Source organism: Zophobas morio, unplaced genomic scaffold, assembly GCF_036711695.1.
Source record: "Zophobas morio isolate AGI-343-1 ecotype UQ-CSIRO unplaced genomic scaffold, CSIRO_AGI_Zmor_V1 ptg000009l, whole genome shotgun sequence".
NCBI lineage: Eukaryota > Metazoa > Arthropoda > Insecta > Coleoptera > Tenebrionidae > Zophobas > Zophobas morio.
Genome location: NW_026972114.1, coordinates 8,147,825 through 8,167,711, shown reverse-complemented (window position 1 = coordinate 8,167,711; position 19,887 = coordinate 8,147,825). Strand labels below are relative to the sequence as shown.

Below are 19,887 nucleotides of genomic sequence, written 5' to 3'. Positions count from 1 at the left end.
TTTGGAACAGTTCTAACTTTTCTTAAAAAGCAATCGTGCAATCACAAACCGAAAAAATCGAAAATATTTACTAATGAAATCAACAAATTTTTGTGTGAAGAGCCTGACAATAAATACCTGCGAATAAAGGTTTGCTCATATAATTTTATTTTACCTGGAGGTCTAAAACACACAATTCTCTTTGTAGTTTGCTACTATAATGGGTATTGATGGAGGTTGCAGAACAGACGAACTATTGAGAATGTAAATACGCCATATAAGGGACTTAGTATCCGTCCTTGTAGTTACTGCTTCTGACACTAAGACAAAGAAATCAGTTATTTGGGACTGTACAAGAAATACGCCAGACGGAGGCCAGAAAATGTGCTGCACAAACGATTATTTTTATAATTTACAGAGAGAATAAATGCACCAAGAAAACCCATTGGAAAAAATACCCTCTCACAATTTCCTGGGCAAATTGCTGAATTTTTGGAACTACTAGATTCTATGCTATATACAGGGCACTGTTTTCGTCAGTGCTCTGATATATTTTTAGTCAAGGCTGGTGGGGATCTTCCTACGCTCAAGAACCACGGTGGTTGGAAGTCATCGACCGTTGCTGAAGGATATATCCAACAAAGTTTATTTGAGAAAAAATAACTTTCAAAAATATTTTTTCATGCGTTACGCCATCAAATGAAAATGATAACGTGAATGAGCATCATATCATCGATAACAATTGATAACACCAATTGTTTTTATTGGGGCAATTTTAACGAAGAAGAATATGTCTTGTTGTTCCGATGTTAATAGAGTTATTGAGTGACTTGCATTGGTCTGTTTTAAATTATTGATCAAGGAAAGGATATAGAAAACCAGGTTGATAAGAAAAAAAAAATAACTTACTATGAATAGAAAAATAATGATTAAACGATAAGACCTGCCTCATATTACCATTAATCAAACATAATCCAGAATTTATTTAGACAAAGAAAGCTGACAAAATACTTGTAGCTGAACGATGAGTTAGTTTATCCTTAATCATTTTTAAAACGTTTTTATAAAAACACAACTGCAGAACCTTACCGCAGGAATATATTTTAAGCAAAAAATATTTGTATGAATTACAGAAAAATACCTTCATTATTTAATAAAAAGATAACCCAAAGGTCAGCAGAATCGATATTTCAATGAGAATTTCTATTAAGAAAAATACATTATTTTCCAATAATTTTTTACCAGGTGATACAAGAAATGGCACTTCATGCTTGTCCAGTATTGTTATTTTTTTTTTTATTACTATTGTGCTACAAAGTTAGCCTAATTCGGGTAAGATGAGTCTAATTTGCGTTAAGTTGTAGCTATTAAAATAACAAGTGTGTTATGGGATTCTTAACAGACGGAGTATATCATTTAGAATTCCGAGGCGAAACCGAGGAATTTTAGATATTCGAGGTTTGTTATATCCATAATGGACGGGTATTGTTCAAGATTTAATTGGCAGGAACATGGAATTTTTTGTATTTAGTAATGCTTAGAAGGCGTTGCTGTTACTGTGAGTGGTGCCGGAACGATTGGTTGTTGGGTGTCAACAAAATAATATGAACATCAATATTCGTCCAACAACCCTATCATTGACGTTAAGTGTGCATAGCTGTACATTAGCAGGAACTGTACGGTTAAGGGTTAACTACTCCACTGCTCCCAGTACAATAAACACGTCTTAACGATCAAGTTGCCGACTAAAATACTAATTTCTTTAACATACAACAACATTTTTAAAAAGTAACACCAGATAAGCATATAGATTCAAGTAAACTGTGTATTTTTTTATGTTCCAGGAATCACACGTCTACTTCAATGGAAATATTATTAATAACACTCGTTAATTGCATTTTTATTATTTCATAAATTTCTCTCTTTTGTTTATCGTCTTCTTTGAGAACGTGCTGTTTTAATATTGAGGTATTTTTTCGTTACCGAGCTAATATCACTTTAAATTAATCTGCAGTTGTCGTTTGAAAAGATATAGACAAATTGCGACTGGTTCACTTCTTTTTTATCTTTTGTACCTAAGAATTTAAAATCAGGTGTCTTAACTGGTCAAATCCTTATAGCGCATGTTCTGATCAGAAAAAAATTCTTACACGATTTCAAGCTCCCAAAATTCCAATGATTAAAATAACTTTTGATGGCTAAATATTTGAAACGATCAGCTTGTGTCAAGAAACTGTGGAATTCCTGCTTGGTAGAAATTTTTGACACTGTTTTCCCTGGCCTTGTATTTTTCGATAGGCTCGAAGTTCTTGAAATGTGCTGATGTCAACGCCATTTCTAATCAATACCTTTATCATGGAGTAATGCGTGATCACATTGTGGAACTTTTAATTTCTAATTTCCTGATTTCCAGAAAATATCCCAATAAAACGTTGTCTGAATAAACAGTTATACAGGGCTGTTATAATGTTTCTAAGGGCGTAGTTGGGCATGGATTTAAAAAATCCTGCTTCGCTGAAATTATGCCTCATTTTGACAATTCTCAGTTGTCATTAATCTCATTTGTAACCTGTCAGTTAAAGTCGTTGTTTTTAATGCTTTAACGTTTTTGAAGTATGAATTACAATAATTCTCGTTGATCCAAGCTTAAAACAATAAAACAGGCATTTTCAAAACTTTTGGTCGTTGCGTACGAAAATTTTGTTTCTTCTTCGCGTGTAATGAAGAATATTTGGCCAAATACCCTGATTTAATAATTCAAGAAACATCGTTTGAGGCTCACATTAGAGATGTAATCAACAGATTTGTTCAAACTAGCAGTGTCAACAAACAGCAATCTCCTGGAAGGCCTTAACTATTTAAGGAATTTGTTGTTGATTTGAGACGACTTGTGCAGAATCTTTGACAGGAGTTCCTGTTGCAACATCAAATTGAACAATGTGCATTGACGAAAGGATTGCAGAACATTTTTGAAACTAAAAAGAAAGTGAATGTGTGCTTTGAACAAAAGCTGAACATTGTCAACATTTATTGTGATGTTTAAACGCAAAAAATTTGTTTCTTTTTATTGTAATCAATTAGTTTAATTTTTTAAAAAGATATGAAGCATTTAGACAACCCGTTATACAGATGCGTGTGGTATTTGTCTTGCCTCCTTGGGCATTTAGTAAGGCCTAAAACTGAGAGGCGGCACGTGTTCATAAACTGCTTCGACCATATAATCATATATGGTAACCCTGTATTTTTGCTGTTGTACCAAATCAGAGAGGACCCGGGTGGGTTAAGTAGCTTCGTGCTTGCCCGCTACATCTTGGGTCGTGGGTTCGATTTCCACCCGGCTCTGGGTGTCGTGTATGTCCCCCGTTTCCCTGTAATTGGGCCATTGGGAAACGTAATAAAAAAAATCACAAATTTTGTGTAAGAAGTTTCATAATTTTTTTTCAATTTACGCCGGCGTACATTGCATTTCGTTATCATTTTCATCAACAGACCTGGGCTCAAACATTGCCAAGAAACGCAAAACTGTTTACGCATAAAACAAATTATACCTTGATTAGACTGAAAAATTTAAAGTAAAAAATACTTACAAACTGCAAACATTATAAAACACGTTGTGATATTGCTTTTTTCAATCATATAATAATTGTGAATCAATATCAATCGTATATTTATTAGATTTTGTTATTTGACATAAACTAGTCAGGCGACTGGACTAAAATACGAATTTATTTTGTAAATAAAAAAAAGGCAAAACAAATCTTGATTTTCTATATTTACTTTGCAAATAATCAAATATGTATAATATATAATATGTAAATGTTACAATCGCAACATTTAGCAAAATTCAACATTTGTATTTTTTTAACATGTTAAGCGCCAAAGCAGACACCGGTGTTTGACCACTGCTTTCCATAGGGGGCCAAAGCGGTCACCAGTGTCTGTTTCATATTTCCTACTCTAGGGACACACAGACAAATAATTAGGCATTATAGAGCGAATATGTGTCTCCCTTGGCATGTGCACATGTGATTCCACATTTAGTTTGGTGCTTGCATATCTCAGATTAGTTTTACAGAGTCTGTCCGCTATGTGTGTCTACTGTGGCCTCCTTTTTTGTCTGAATTTTTTGATATGTTACTGGGCCACGGCGGACACATATAGTTACATAACAAGAAAACGACGTGTCCGGCGTAAAAAAATTGTCCGCTGTTGTGACCGCTGTGGCCTCTTCATAACTTAGAATTGTGTCTGCTCTATTAGACTGCTCTGGGCCCAGTCATGTAAAAAATGCATAAAATATAATGCAGAGCCACAGCAGACACAGGTGTCTGTTTTAGTTTTTTTTGAAAAATATGGTACAGAAAAAGTTTATTGTAATAGATAAAAATAAAGGTGGTGGTAGAGGTGTAATTATTCTTACTGAAACTGAATGAATTTGTAATCAAATGTTGACAGACCACAAGATCGAAAAAAAAAGTCGTCTAGCAACTTTTGAAATTTGATATGAAAAAGTTATGTTGGCGACGTCAAGACTTGTTCTTGTTAATCATTTTGATTTTGCCATTTATGTTCATATAACTGTCAACTAGCAACACCATTATGTAAAAAATACTTTGTATGATTTATTAGGTGACTTCTTTCGATCATTTGCTACAATGTATGAAATTGATTTAATTGTTATTTACTATCCTCCTCCAACTCTTGTTTTAGCTTTTGATAATATTAGAATTAGCTTATTTATTTGAAAACCTTCTTGTGCACACTAGTCATTTAATGTTCTTCATGTAGACATAGTAATAACAGACCTACTTTGGTCTTAGTAATTTTAAAAGCAATCGAAATAAATTCTACTAAAAACTGCAATGATATAAAAATTTTCATTATGCATACCTGCCGTTTATACTTTTGATTTAGTTTGCACTGTTTTTTCAGCCCAAAATATTCAGAAAACATTACGCAAGATTATGATCATTTCTAAGTGACCAGATAATTTTTTACCTGTTTTGGTTTTGCTAGAAAATAAACCTAGTAATAATAAAATGATCCCACCAACTGAATTGTTTGCTTTCTATTGCGTCCATCAGTTTCTTGGTTTGTAATTGTTCTGTTATTTGGCTACTTCTTATATGGTTTCTTAACGTTACTCCTATGACTCGTCTTAGATATTTCATTTCGTTCGCTTCTAGTCTGCTTTTCATTTTTTGTGATAAAACCCATGTCTCGCATTCATACGTTAAAGTAGGTAGGTATATCGTTTTATATAAACTCATTTTCGTTTTCTGTCTTATTTCCCTTTTGTTTATGAATGTGTTGTTGATTGCGTAGTATAGTTTGTTACATTTTTCGACTCTTTCTGCAATATCTGCCTCTTGTCTCCCTGTATCGTCTATTATTATCCCCAAAGAGTTGAAATGTTTTACTTGTTCTAGCTTCCTTCCATTTATACTTATGTTTATTTGTTTTGTTTGCTTACCTATTGCCTTAGTTTAGTTTTTCTACATTTGTTTTCATTTTCTTTCTAGTTGGTTCTTCATCCCATATACTTAAATTCTTTCGAAGGTCTCTTTCGCTTCCCGCAAATATTACTATGTCGTCTACAAATGCACATCACAGTATAGATATGAATCAGTAGGGACAACTCGCTATTTTTACTGACCCGTTTTCATGGGTGGTCGTTTGTCTTGTGACCGTAAGAGGGCGCGCAACGCAAGGTACTTCTCTTTCTTACACATTGGGACATTGAACTGCGGTACTTCGGTTATCTAGTGACTTTAATGTGAAATATTTGAAATTTGGCAGTTTAGTTGCATTGGTTTTGATGATTTAAGGCTGATCTTCCACTGTAATTATTGCAGTTATGTGTAATTTTCACAGAAACATTTTAAAAAGCGTTGTTCACGTTTTCATAGAACCATTGTTTACTGTTTATTTTTTTTGTAAAAAAATTAAATGTACATATATTAGCGTTTTCTAATAACGTTGAATTTTACAATCATTTACAGCCATCTTGAAAAAGAAATTAATGAAACGTAAAATCTTAATCAGAGAAGCGGGCCACATCTAAATTTCAACACGGCATCTCTGTTATAGGGCGCTTAATTAATTATTATTTATTATAATAGACTGTGTGATTTCTAAGATCAACTAGTTACAAAATGTTATTGTTATTACACTATTTTTAAGTCTTTTGCAAAAATTCATCTGCACAAACTGTAGTAAATTGTGTACACGAATCAATTTTAAAATGAAGCGTTTGTGATCCTTTTTAAATTGGGTAGCGACATCTAGAAATATTTTGGGTAACGACTACCGATGACGGCTTAAAATTCGGGTCAGAAAGATCAAAGGCGGACACGAGTTGTCCATTGTGATTGATCTCTATACTGTGCCTGTATACTACGTGTAATCTCTTGACGTTGTTGCAGCAGTTCCTCATGATTTCATCAATGAATACTGTAAAAAGTACTGGGCTCAAGAGGTCTCCTTGTCTCAATCCCTCATATGTCTTGAATTCTTGTGACACATTGTTATTACTTACTACATAATTCCTGGTATTTTTATATAAGCTTTTTATTACTTTTATTAGCTTTGGGTTACGCCCCGCTTGTTCAAGGCGTTCCACACTTCTTCTCTCGGGACTTTGTCAAAAGCCTTTTCCAGATCTATATAATAAGCTATAAAGGCTTTTTTACTATATTCCACTGTTTTTGTTATTACTTGTTTGAATGTAAAGATATGATTTCGTACACTAATGCCTTTGCGGAATTCGCTTTGTGCCTCTAGCAAACTGGGTTCTATCTTTTTCTTTAATTTCTCCTCCAAAATTATTTCGTAAATTTTTAAAGGTATATTTAACAAGGTTATGCCTCTATAATTATTGCATTGTTTATTATCGCCTTTTTTATGAATCGGCACTATTTGTCCTATCTCCCAATCATCAGGAATCTTCTCCTCTTCCCATAATATATTGAAGAGCTCTAATATCATTGCTTTCCCCTAGTTTTCCATCTTCTTAACCATATCTGCCGTAATCTTGTCATCTCCGGGGGACTTTCCCACTTTTATCTTTTTTATCGCCAATTCTAGTTCTTCCTTTGTTATCCCATGACTTTCTTCTTCTTGACCTTCTCTCAGTTCATCTATGTCTCTTTCTTCTACTTTGTCTGTATTTCTCTTGTCTGCTTTAGCTCCTAATAGTTCTTGGTAATACCGCCGCCATCTTTCCATTACTCCCTCTGTTTTCGTTATTATGTTTCCATCATCTTCTTTAATAGTTTCAGCTCTTCCTTTCCTTAGTGTCTTTAGTACTTTATAGAAAACTTTCAGGTTGGTTAGTTTCAAGTTTTTCTCCAAATTCTTGCCAGGATTTGTTTTTGGCTTCCTTCACCATGTTCTTTACTATATTTCTTTGTTGCTTGTATTTATTGTATTTTTCTTCTAGTCTTTTTGTCAGATATCCTTTCCACCTCTTCTTTTTCATTTCTATTTGGTTTTGTATTTCCTCACACCACCATGCTGTTCTTCTGTTTTGCCTATTCATTTTGCTCACTCCACATACGTCTCTTACTGCTGTTGTTATTGTTCTCTTTATTTCTTGCCACATTTGTAGGATCGACATACTTTTCATGTTGTCTTGTCTTTTTTGTATTTCTCTGTTGCTTGCTTCTTCATATTTCTCTGCTACTTTTTGTTCTTGTAATCTGTATGCTTTTAATATTTCTTGTTGTTCCGCTCTGTAGTCGTCTTTTCCTTCATTCCCATCTTTGTTAAGTTGTTTAATTTCCCCTACTAGTAGAAAATGATCACTGTCTATCTCTGCTCCTCTCATAACCTTTACATCTAGAATCGCCTTTCTATTACACTTTTCAACCAATATATAGTCAATAATAGATTTTTCGTTCCTGTTTGCTACTACTCGCGTGTATTTATGTATATCTTTGTGCTCGTAGAAGGTATTGGTTATAATTAGATTATTGTTTGTGCAATACTCTTATGATTCTTTTTCCATTGTAATTTCTCGTTATTTCACCATGTCTTCCTAGAACAAATTCTGTCTCGTTCTTCCTTATTCCTACTCTACCTACGCATTGAGACCTCCTGCTACCAATATTTCTCCCGTGCTGGCCTCTGTAACAATTGTTAGGTCCTCCCAGAATTTGTCTTTTACTTCTTTTTTTCTCGTTTTCGTTCGGTCCGTAGGCCGCTATAACAGTAGCTTTTTGTTTTCTTATAGTAAGTTCTAAAGTTAGCAATCTTTCTATCCATTCTTTCCAGCTTGTGATATTCTTTGCTAATTTTTTGTCCTTCTGTTGCTCTTTTATTATGTTCTACTCCCTGATATATTAGTATCTGTCCATCTTCTATTTTAATTTCTCCGTTTCCTCTCTTCTTCGTTTCTGTCAGTATTAGTATGTCTAGGTTTGTTTTGCTGAATTAATAAATAATCTCATTTCCTTTCCGATTCAGACTTTTTGTATTCCATACTCCCAGTTTCCACATGCTATAATCTCGCCGTGTTGTTGCCCTTATCTTCTGCGTAGCCATCTCTTTTCTTAGTTTTTTGGAGTGGTTCTTATTTTACCTGTATTGTCTTCCAGGCACTTCTTCTCTTTATTCCATATGTATTTCTTTCCCCCCACAAACAGCCTCTGATATCCCATTTTTACATTAGAGTTCTTTTTCTTTTCTTCGTCCCTTATTTCTTTTATTTCTTTTTGTATCTGTCTTTCCCTTTCAGTAAGATCGCTGGTGATAAATATCTTCCCACTTTGTATGTTGCTTAATTTCCACTTGTGTTCCATTACTTTCAATTTCTGTTGAAATGTTTCCATTTCTATTACGCACATTGTTCCCTTTATTCTTTTGGTTTTCTTTATTTTTGCTTCTACTTTTAGGTGTTTTATGATTTCCTCCGCTTTTGTTATAATTTCTTCCTCATTGTTGTTATTAATTTCCATCCCTGTTATTATTACATTATTCTTTTTGTTCTCTTTTTCCATTTTTTCCATTTTGTTCTCTAATACTTTTATTTTCCCCACTTTCATCTTTAATTCCTGTATCTCCTGCTTTAATTCTTTATTATCCTTTCTGTTTTTATTTCTTCGTTTGCTTCTTGATTTTCTTTCCTTATTTCTTTTAATTCCTTAAGTATCTCTTTCATCAACCTTCTTATTTTTGTTGGCTCTGTATCTGATGTATCTAGGCTTGTGGTGCCTTTCTTCTATTTAGGTGGCGTTTTTGTGTTTTTCTACTTTTCTTAAAGCTTTCTTTGGCTTTTTCCTTCTCGTTTCCTCTTTTACGTTTACCTTTGTCTGTTGAAAAGTCGCTTTCTTCGGACTTTTTACAATGTACTAATTTTCATCTGTTTTAACTTACTACCTACTACCCTTCAGATCTCGCTGTTATTTGGGTTGCTTATTTCGTTTACACGTACAATTTTATCATCCAAGTCGACCTTTCGGAGATGATAATACTTTTTAAGGTTAGGGTTATCTTTCTTTAGTTATTGTTAAGTTTTGCATAAAATATTTTGTTACTCACTCGGCTTGATTATGATTATGAAGCTGCGTTTGAATTGACTCATAAAGGCCCACTATTTGAGCTTTATTTATGTTAAAAACATGGTCTTTATCAGCAAGCAAAAAAGCATTTCTGGAAGGATGCAAAATTACGGTATGAAGTTGGAGCCATCGAGAGACATTACAAATGCATCTGCAACGAACTTTACATCTGTATTTGCAAAACCCATTGATGTACCTCTTCCTTCACTAAATTTTCAACAGTTCAAATTACTGCCCAAGTCATGAAAGCGTCTTCATCAATATTTACGCTACTCGTGGTTTAAAACCAAATTTACGACGGGAATGGATTTGCTTCCAGACATCCCTCAAAAAAGCTGTGGATGCTCTTTTCAAACACGTCTCCTCACATCTTCAGTCTTGTTCTCCAGGAATCAGTATACCCGCGATGTTGGAAAATATCTCGCATAACTTTCCGCTATAAGTGAGGTGCTAGATATGACAATACAATATTGATATCCTGGTTTGAAATCATTTCAGTTCTTCTCTGGGGGTGTCCCAGAGGTCGAATTTGGAACCTTTCATTTTTTAATACTTCTTAATGATGTTAGTTTCTCAATGTTTACTCTACGTAGGCGAAAACATATCAATACTGTCTTTAATTGGGGTAATTCAAATTTCTGTACCTAAATACAGTCTATGATGGTTTCTCGAAAGATACAAGCAGTTCATTTTGTATTCTCAATAAACAAGAAATTTTGAAGAAGATATGATGCAACAGTTGATTTAGATTCTAAACTCACATTTAACATTCATGAAGTATGTGAACTTTCTTTCAAGTTACCCGTGTTCTTAAAAAATGTGTTTTCTCATTCACCCTAACGTAGTTCAAATAGGAAAAAAAATGCTCTCAGGTTCTACAACGTACATGGTTAAACCCAGTAACATATTCAGCACAAGAATTTTATTCAATACCAAAGAAGAACAGATACTGGTTTCCTAAGTAAGTAGCCTCATTACTTATATAAACTAAAATTTTTAAGTGCCCATTAAAATTTCAGTTGTATGGAGAAAAATTACCTGAAAGACCTTTGCCGTCTGAACCACTTCTAAGCACACGCAAGCAGCAATATTTTACGTTAACTGTTTGCAAAATATGAGGGAATTTAATGTACAGTTTTATGCAGAGGACAATACAAGTATAAAAAGAATTTAAACTATTCAAAATAGTAATAGTAATAGTAATAGTAATTTATTATTCAACGGGACCATGCCCAGTTACAGAATAATATTAAAAATAATATATATAAACATGAAAATAACAAAAATATTGACAGAAAAAAAACATTAAATTAAATTAATTGTCATGACTTTGTGACTATCATGAAAGATGTCGTTGGACAAATGGATGTTTATGGAATGAACTTCTCTTCATTAAAACAAATTGCAACCGAATCGATAAACTTGCAAAAGAATTCAGGAAAAACTCTGTAAAAGTTCTAGGAAAATTGGGGCAAGCAATATTTAAAAAGTGTTTAAACTTTCTGTAAAAAAGTATTAGTTTTTAAGTCTTATTGGTAAATATTGCTCAAGTTTTAGACGTCTGTGTAGGAATTAATTAGAAAAATATGTCATAGTAAACTGTAGTAGACTATTTCTTTAACTTTTGTGTTATTTGTTTGTTTACAGAATTTGTTTAATAATTGTACATATTTTACACAAAACTGTCATATTCAACATGCATTATATAATGTATACGTGTATATATAAATCATCGTGCACACAATATACATTATTGAGTCCTTATGCTTTAACGTGATTGGTCATTTCCGTAATAGAGCAGCTAGTACAAATCTAGAGCAGCCGGACAGCAGTCGTGCACAGTACACTAAATATCCGAATTTAAATGGGGACGGATTTCAATCGGAGCGGATGTGCTGAAACCCTTTGAGAAGAGATTAGATTCAATTGCGCGGATATGAGAGCGAGCTCTTGATCAATCAATCACCTTTCCACTTTGCGCCCCTCTATCATTGCAGACAAATATTTCTTTAATGGTTTTTTTAATTAAAGATCTCATCGGTGGCCCACGAGAGAGGAGGATGATTGGATTAAATTGCTCGCCAATATTGACTGCTAGACTATATTAAATTTTTCAAGGAAATTAACGGAGCCTCATTAAAATAACGCTAACTGACGGTTTTTCCGCTTATGGATATTGGCTGCCCGGGGGACATATTTATATCAAATTTATTGGGAAAATTTGGCTGACCTCGTTTTTAGAACGAATTGGATTTGCATTTTTTAATAATTAACGTTTGTGGAGAAGTTTATGGTTTTGAGTTAGTTGCTGGCATCAAGCAACATGTGTAAATAATAATAGTAATAATAGGTGTAACTAGATATATGAGAAAACTGTTTATTTAATACAATTTCACAATAATCGATGCCGGTCGAACTTATTCATATATCGGTGTTTGAGAATCTACCAATTTCGAACTGTCGTTTGGGGGAATTTTATCCACGTTTATAGGTAATAAGACAATATATTTGTAAAACAAAGTTTAAACATGAAATAATTATTGCTTCTCTTTGCAATTAGCAGGTAATATTAGGTGTTGACTGTAGGAGTGGCATTTTTTTGGCTCCGTGTTAATTATTCATAGAGGCAATAAAGAGCTTCCTTAAGATAAATATGAAATTTTCCGCTAAGAGTAATATTTGGCGCAAAAAGACGTTAAATGAGGAAAACATTCAACAAGTGATGAAGTCTAAATATTACATTGCTTGACCTTAGCAACGCAATAAAGTACGGAAGCAGCCTTTATTAAAATTTAATCTAACAAATAAGACAAAGTCTAACTCAATTTACGGTCGCTGCGAAGCTATATTCACGGCTAAATTTCAGCGGAAACCCTAAAAGGAAAAATTATAAAATATTAGTCAAAAACGAGCGGAATGAATTTTTTTCTAATCTAATAATAACCATTTTTGCAGAGTCGGTGTGAAATGTACTAATTAACCCATTCTGTAGCAGCCAGTTTAATATGAACTGTAAATTTGCATGCGGCCTGCATATTTTAAAATGGAAATGTTATTTTTTGGAGGAGGGATAAACAAACCATTATCTTTCGGGCCATAATCACCCATTTTTAAATGTATGCGTTCAACTGACCGTTAATGAAAATAATAATTGCATTGAATCAAATGTCAGATTATTTGAAATTTAAATTTGTTTCATGTAATTAAATTGTCACATTGAATTTATTATGCTAACTTTGATATTATTTTAGCGTGCGCTGGGTATGTTTTTGGTGTTTGTTTTATTAATTAATTATAATGTCTACACTACAAATAATGTTAATATAATTAAAGCAATAAGTTGAAAAAATAATTTCACGTTTTCATGCACAAATAATAACTGCTTTAGAGCTTTGTACACAAACGTGGTTGTGGTTTCGTAATAAATGATACAAACAGAATACAGGATTAAATTCGACACCATGTTTGTTTTCTTAATCTCTGGTGACCTGTTTGATATTTATAGTTTGTAGTGTTGTAGTTCGTAATTAAAAAAAAATAAGTACAAAATGGTGAAATAATATTGAAAAAATTACATCAAGAAAATTAAGTTTCCCTTGCTTTAACTCAAAGTGGAGGAAATATTGTTAATCAAGTGATTATAATATAAATAATAATTATCTGATTCTGATTTCTGTCGAAAATTTCTCGCCTCCCGTACGAATTGCACTTATGTACGGTCACTGCTGGCAACGATTACAACCAGTGACGCAATTCCTTCCACGACGAACGGAACGCACAGAGAACCGCAATTCAACATCATCCGTGACGAGAAGACTGCCTCGAACGCCGCAGTTAACCCCACCCTGCGAAGTTGCAGATTGCGTGACAGTGATGTTCATCAAACTCTATATTGGACTTGTGCATGTATATAACAATGAAATGCTTTTACCACCCCTACAATGTTCTTTTTTGTCAATATTGTTTATTTCAACACAGACAACTGACTCCAAAGACAGAAATATTAAATGCTTACCAATTTTTCCGTTAAATGTAGAACAAACAATTCGATATAAGAAAAAATTTTAAAATTGTGTCTACGAGTTGAGGGATAAACAGATTAGCAATTTACGATTTCTACGATAACCTTACAGCGTTTTCAAGAATTCAGAGTAGTCGGTTTTCTATTTTCCAAAAAAGAAATATAATTTTTGAATTTTGACTTTCTTGAAAATTTCTAAATTTTGCCTATAAAACTAAGGATGTAAAAAAATTGTCTAAGTTTATTTAGAACGAACTTCTCTATCTCTTGAGTTGCGATGCAACAAATTCCGTTTTTCAAGAAATTATAAAATTTGATTTTGCGAAATTTAATGCCTTGATGATTGACACTCTATAAGCCATAAACATAAAGATAATACCACTCACAGTGTAAGAAAAAAAAATTACGCGTAAATTGATCAAGTCCACGACCTTCACATTACAAGCAGGTAAGTGTTAATTTTTTTACCCTACGGGCTTAAAAGATTCTTGACATTACAATTTTTTTCCTAATTAACAAAAACCAAATAAATACATTTTATAAACCAAATAACTCATTTTAACCTTTACCCCATCCCCCCTTACCCCAGCCTTACTCTTGTCCTCTCCACTTCTTTCATCCATTCCACCCCTCTTCCGTCTTCATTCAATATTTCTGTCACACTCTCCTCTCTTTCGTCCAAAACATTTCACTTTCTATTCCTTTCACTCTTACACTAGTCACTGTCTCTCTATAAATCTCTCTTGCTGCTACAAATTACTTTTCACTCAATCCTCTTCTTTCCATGCATTCCCACAAACACTCTCTGTCCACCGTATCAAACGCGGCTTTTAGGTCTACAAACAGTGCATATACCCCACCTCCTTCCTTTAGCAACTCTTTTTCTATTAGATGATGCAGGATATATACATTGTCCATAGCCCTACCTCTTCTAAATTATTATATATATAATTCTCTACTTTTTCTTTACTACACTTTTTATCAATTGGGCATATTTGCCTTACTCTCCATTCCCTGGGAAAACCTTTACCCGTCCACACATCATTCATTAACTCGCTCAATCTTTCAATCATCCCATCCGTCCCAAATACCCACACTTCGTTTACCAACCCATCCCTCCCCGGTGCTTTTCCTCTTTTCAGTGTTCCTACTTATTTTCCTACTTCTTCTACTCGAATCTCAGCCTCCCTTTCTCTACCACCAAACCCGGTTTTACTATCTTGCACTACAATTCTCTTTTCCTTTCCATTCAACAGTTCCATAAAATGTTTCTTCCACTGTATTATAGGTATGTCTTGACTAATCGTGATTTTGTTCTTCTGTTCTTTATTTATATACTGCCATGCCTGTTGCTCAGTTCGTATGGCTTTAATTTTTTCTTCTTCTTCTTGCTGTATCTCTTCTTTCTTTTCTTTCCATCGTTTTCTATAATTATTTTTTGTTTGCCAGTACTCTTCTTTTATAACTTTCACCCTTTTCCACCTTCGTAAACATTTCCTTGCTTCTGTTTTTAAATCTCTGCATCTGCTATCCCACCATCTGCTTCTCTTTTCTAAATTTCTCGTTACAATTTCTTTTCTTATGGCTGCTTTTTCAATTTCTCTTTTTAATTCTTCCATTTTCTTTTCAGTTCCTTTTTCTTTAAATTCCACTTCCAACATTTTTTTTTTTATAATGCTCAATTCCTTTTTCATTCCATACCCATATCTTCTTCTCTTTTCCTACTTCATTCCTTAAGCATCCGCTCCCTCTACTTATGCCCCTCACTTTTACTTCTAGTGGCATGTGATCGGAGTCCACTCTTTCTCCTATCTTGAATGTTTCTACCTCTTCTTCTGTTAATCCGTTTACTATTATGTAGTCTATTACCGATTCCCCTCTTTTACCTATCCAGGTAAATTCCTCCTCCTCGTCCCCTTCCTTCACCCCATTCAAGACTTCCCAACCTCTTTCTTCAATTAATTCCCATAGCAATTTTCCGTCTTTGTTTTCTACTTTATCTTTCGATTTTCATCTGTTTTCCCCGTCTTCTTCCCTGCTTTTGTTTCCTATTCTGGCGTTAAAGTCCCCTCCTAACAGTAGAAATTCTTCTTCGGACTCTTCGATTTTTTCTTGTTTTTCTTGTTTCGTGTTTCTCATTCCTCTACTATATATTGTGCAGATTCTCCATTTTTTTTTATTTACAGTCAATTTTCTTTCAACCATGCCTTCCATTTCTATCGCCGCCTCTTCTATTTCTTTTATATCTTTCTTCACTCCTGTCATGATTCTACCTTCTGCTCTACCCTTGCGTTTTTCTTTTTTTGCCCCTTGTAATTTCCACTGAAATTCCTTTGGCAACACGTCTTTCAGTTTGTTCCAGCCTCTCTCTAGTATCCATGTTTCTGTTAGTCCCACAAAATCAAAATTTTTCACGTAGTCCCAAAATAAATTATCTTTCTTTTTCAGACTCGCAATATTCCAATAGAGTAATTTTAAACCACGTTTATCTTCCCCATTCTTCTTTCCCATTCCCCTATTATGTACAAAATCTACATTCTTAAACCTAAAGTCTTTATTTGTCCTATCATTATTACCGCTCCCCTTTGTGCTTTTTTCTTCGGTTAGTGCTGACTTGATTTGCGAAATTTTTCTTCCAATTTTCCTTAATTGTCATTCCATGTATGTATGCATTTTGTCCCCTACTTCCAGCTTCTTATATCCCACCTTTGTTGTATATCCTTTTTTTCTTTCCTTTTTAGCTATCTCCCTAATTCCTTTTTGAATTTTTTGCTCTTGTACTGTCCAATCGTTATCAATATATATTCTCTTTCCTCTCAGTTTATTTTTATTCTTCATCATCTCTTGTTTTTCCTCCCAAAGCGTCATAGCCAGTATTTTCTTGCTTTCCTATTTCCTTATAATTATTGTTTCCAACACTTTTACTTCTACCTCAATTTCCTTTTTCAAAAATTCCTCTACTTCTTTTGCATCTGTTTTTTCCCTTATTTCCATACGCCAAATTATGAAATTGTTTCTTCTTTCTTGTTTCTCTTTTTTTTCTAACTTCTTCTCTAAATTATTGATTTATTCTTCGAAGGTTCTCTCCTTTTCTTTCCATTCTTCTCTTTCTCTTTCCAGTATTCCATTTATTGTCTGTAATTCTTTTTTTACCCCTCTATTCTCTTCTCTCAGTTGTTTGATTTCTTCCATTAGTTGTTTCATCATTTCCATCAACGGATCTTGTCCTTGCTTTATTTGTTCTCTTTCTTCCATTTTCAATGTTTTCGCTGACTCTTTGCTCACTATCAGCTCTTTCTCGCCAGGCCACAAAAACGTCACCAATCTTATCACTCTCAATCGTTTTCTGATTCGACATAACCTTGCTGTTTTTCTTGTCTCACCAGTTGCACTCGCTTTTTTTTTACGAAATATTCTCTTGTGCTGCTTCTACTATCACGCAATCACACTTGTTACCCCTGAAAAATCACTGTTTACTATGACTTTAACTTCAGCTGTTGCTAACAATGTGCACTCGCTCGCTGCTCAATCAAGCAGATCTCACTAATTATTACACTATCGGATTTCGGGACAGCTCAAGGCCGGTCAAGTCAGATTAGTTAATTTAAACTATTATTATAAAATTTCGATTTTTTTTGTGAAAATTTGGGTGACCGGAGGAAAAACTCAAAGCGGATTCACTGACTGGCGTGAGTAAAACTCAACAATTTATTTCTCAGTTGTACTAGCTTACACGACTAACTATATATTTACAGAATAATTCCGAATCGACTGGAATGGATTTGACTGGGCTCAAATTTTCTCACTGACTGGACTCGACTGGATAAGACTAGACTGGCCAGCTCTATACGGTGGTCTCCATTTAAACCCATACGTTCCTTTTTAGGTATTTCCCGATCGAGGTTGTTCTGGAGTGTCCATCGCAAATTCCGCTTCAAGACTTTTCTTTATTCGAGCGCCGCCGTCGATGATCATGAGTCACCGCCACATACCAGAAAACCTATTGACGTTGTACCAGGATGGCGTATGGGTTTATTTCTTAACAATACATATAATATTTGACAAAACTCGGCCCAGTAATAAAAAAAAATCAGCTCAGGTGATAGACGCACTGAAAAGGGAGATCTATTTTTTCAAACTCTAGAGGCCATGAAACGCCGAGAAAACATGAAAGTAGCCGCTCGCCAAATGGACCCTATTACAATACTTCCTTAGCTCCGGAATTAGAAAATATTTCTAGTTTGCAGTTTATAAACATATAATTACATCAAGTGGTATAAAATTAATGGACCAGTATAGTACGAGTACATGTAGTGACAAATAGTCCGTCTGAGAGGCTAGAATATTTTGTTAATTTAAACGCATAAGTAAATACGTATTCAAAATTGAAAGATCAAGTTTACTATTCACATAGTTTGTAAGTTTTTTTGAACAGTCTGATCATGTTAGAATAGAATCGCAGAAATCGTTTCATATTTTCACCAGACTTATTATTGCATGCCATTTCGAGGTCTCTCCAACTATGGAAATATTTTTTGAGTTTTAACTGAAAATTATGGCTGTAATTCTATAAAATTAAAACAACTTGTTGATAACTTATTTTATTATTGCATATATTATATTTATATATCTACAAATAAAATTCTGTCTCATTTCAGACAATAAAGAATCTTTGTTATAAGTTTTTGTTTTGAATATTCACTTGGGGTAGTGCTTATTCGGGTGACTTTTAAAAAATTACAGTCTAATTTTTATCATGCAAAAAAACTGTCAAAGAGAACAGAAGGGGTTAGGGTAACAACATCAAATAAAAATTTTAATTTTTTGGCATTTAGGGTCTCCCAACAGAATAAATAAAAAACAGTAGTATTACAAAATTAAATTTAGTCCGATATTTTAAAAATGAAACATGAAAAATTTTGGTGATTTATTTGGAAAAGAACAACTGGCATGATAAATTCTGCAGAAAAACATCCTAATACGTTAAATACTGTATTAGCTCACATAAGAACTATTTTGGATGATTTAAATTCAAGAACCGATGTACATTCCAAGAATAGGCAACAATATCGTCGAACTGCAGTTCGGATGCAGGGGTTCGTTAATATTTCATATGTTGTACATCGGGTACATTCCATTGTGCTAATGTGAATATGTTCCACCCAAACATGTTCTGCATATTTTAATAAAACATTCACAGTCTAAACCAAACTTGCACCTGTCCTCTTTTTTTAATTTCAGTTCCCATCAAGGCATCCAATATCGTAATCTCGTTTCTTCCATACACGCTGCAGTTTTTTTGTTTTAAAATGACGAAGAGGTTATTTTACAGAAAATTGCTGACATAAGCTCTGCGGAAAATTCCACGTGTTTGAGAATAAAATAATATATAACATCGCAATAATTTCAATTATTTTTCTAATTTCGTCCTTTATATGTTATCTCGAACAAATTGCGTTTCTGGTCAATTTCTCATACCGAGAACGGCTCTCGGTGAGGTACTCGTATAACAAAATTGAAAAAATTTCCCGCGTATTACGTTATTACATTCTTGAAAAAGATACCGTAGATTTTTCAGATCGTCCTGAAATAATTCCTTGTTCCGCAATATTTATGTTACATGAAATTTCTTTTATTTCATTATTCTGCATTTCGTGCGATCACATCTCGGAATAGTAAAGTAGGCTTGCCGTAGAACAGAACTTATTTAATTTATGATATCGATGTCTAGCAAAGCATGAGAAAGGCATTAAAAGGACTGGTGAAGAGAAAAGTGATGGATATTTTATTACACATCCTAATGCAATTTGCAGCATGCACTTTACATGAAGTTTCCTTGTGAATTATTGATGGCAGTCATTTTCTGTAGGATCAGAAAAATGCGCCGACGAATTTCTCCAGTCGAGTCCGTTTGTTCCATTTTTCTTATTACATTATCCCACTTTTTATAATGATTAGATAAATCAGACAAAAAAATGCTTCCTATTTTCTCGAGGAAACATTACTTTACAACTGTTTTTCATTGTTAATTTGAAGTGGTATGTCGTAAATTCATAATTTTCTGTAGTTGGATGTTTCTATATATAGCATCGTTGTTACAGTTTTAAATGAAATATCAATTTAAACCACCAAGAAAGATGAATGACAGCAAATCGAATAAAAGCCAAAAGTGGGTTTACTCGATTGGAATACTACGTCGTAAAAATAACGCTGAAAATATGATTGACGTTCAGTCCTGGAAACTTAATTCATTTTTTCGTATTGACTAAACTTTAAGACATTATAGAATCATTTAATTCTGAAGATCTGGTTAGTCATAATATATGA

At 33.7% G+C, this 19,887-nt stretch overlaps 1 protein-coding gene across 1 annotated transcript; it reads right to left on the bottom strand.

Moving 5' to 3' along the window:
* Window positions 1-7,288: 7,288 nt before the first annotated feature.
* LOC135125710 (uncharacterized) lies at window positions 7,289-9,023 on the bottom strand. The gene is made up of 3 exons (XM_064051368.1): window positions 8,561-9,023; window positions 8,009-8,182; window positions 7,289-7,818 (listed from the first exon to the last, which is right to left on the bottom strand). Exons 1-3 carry the CDS (start codon window positions 9,021-9,023, stop codon window positions 7,289-7,291), a joined length of 1,167 nt encoding a protein of 388 aa, XP_063907438.1.
* Window positions 9,024-19,887: the final 10,864 nt, after the last annotated feature.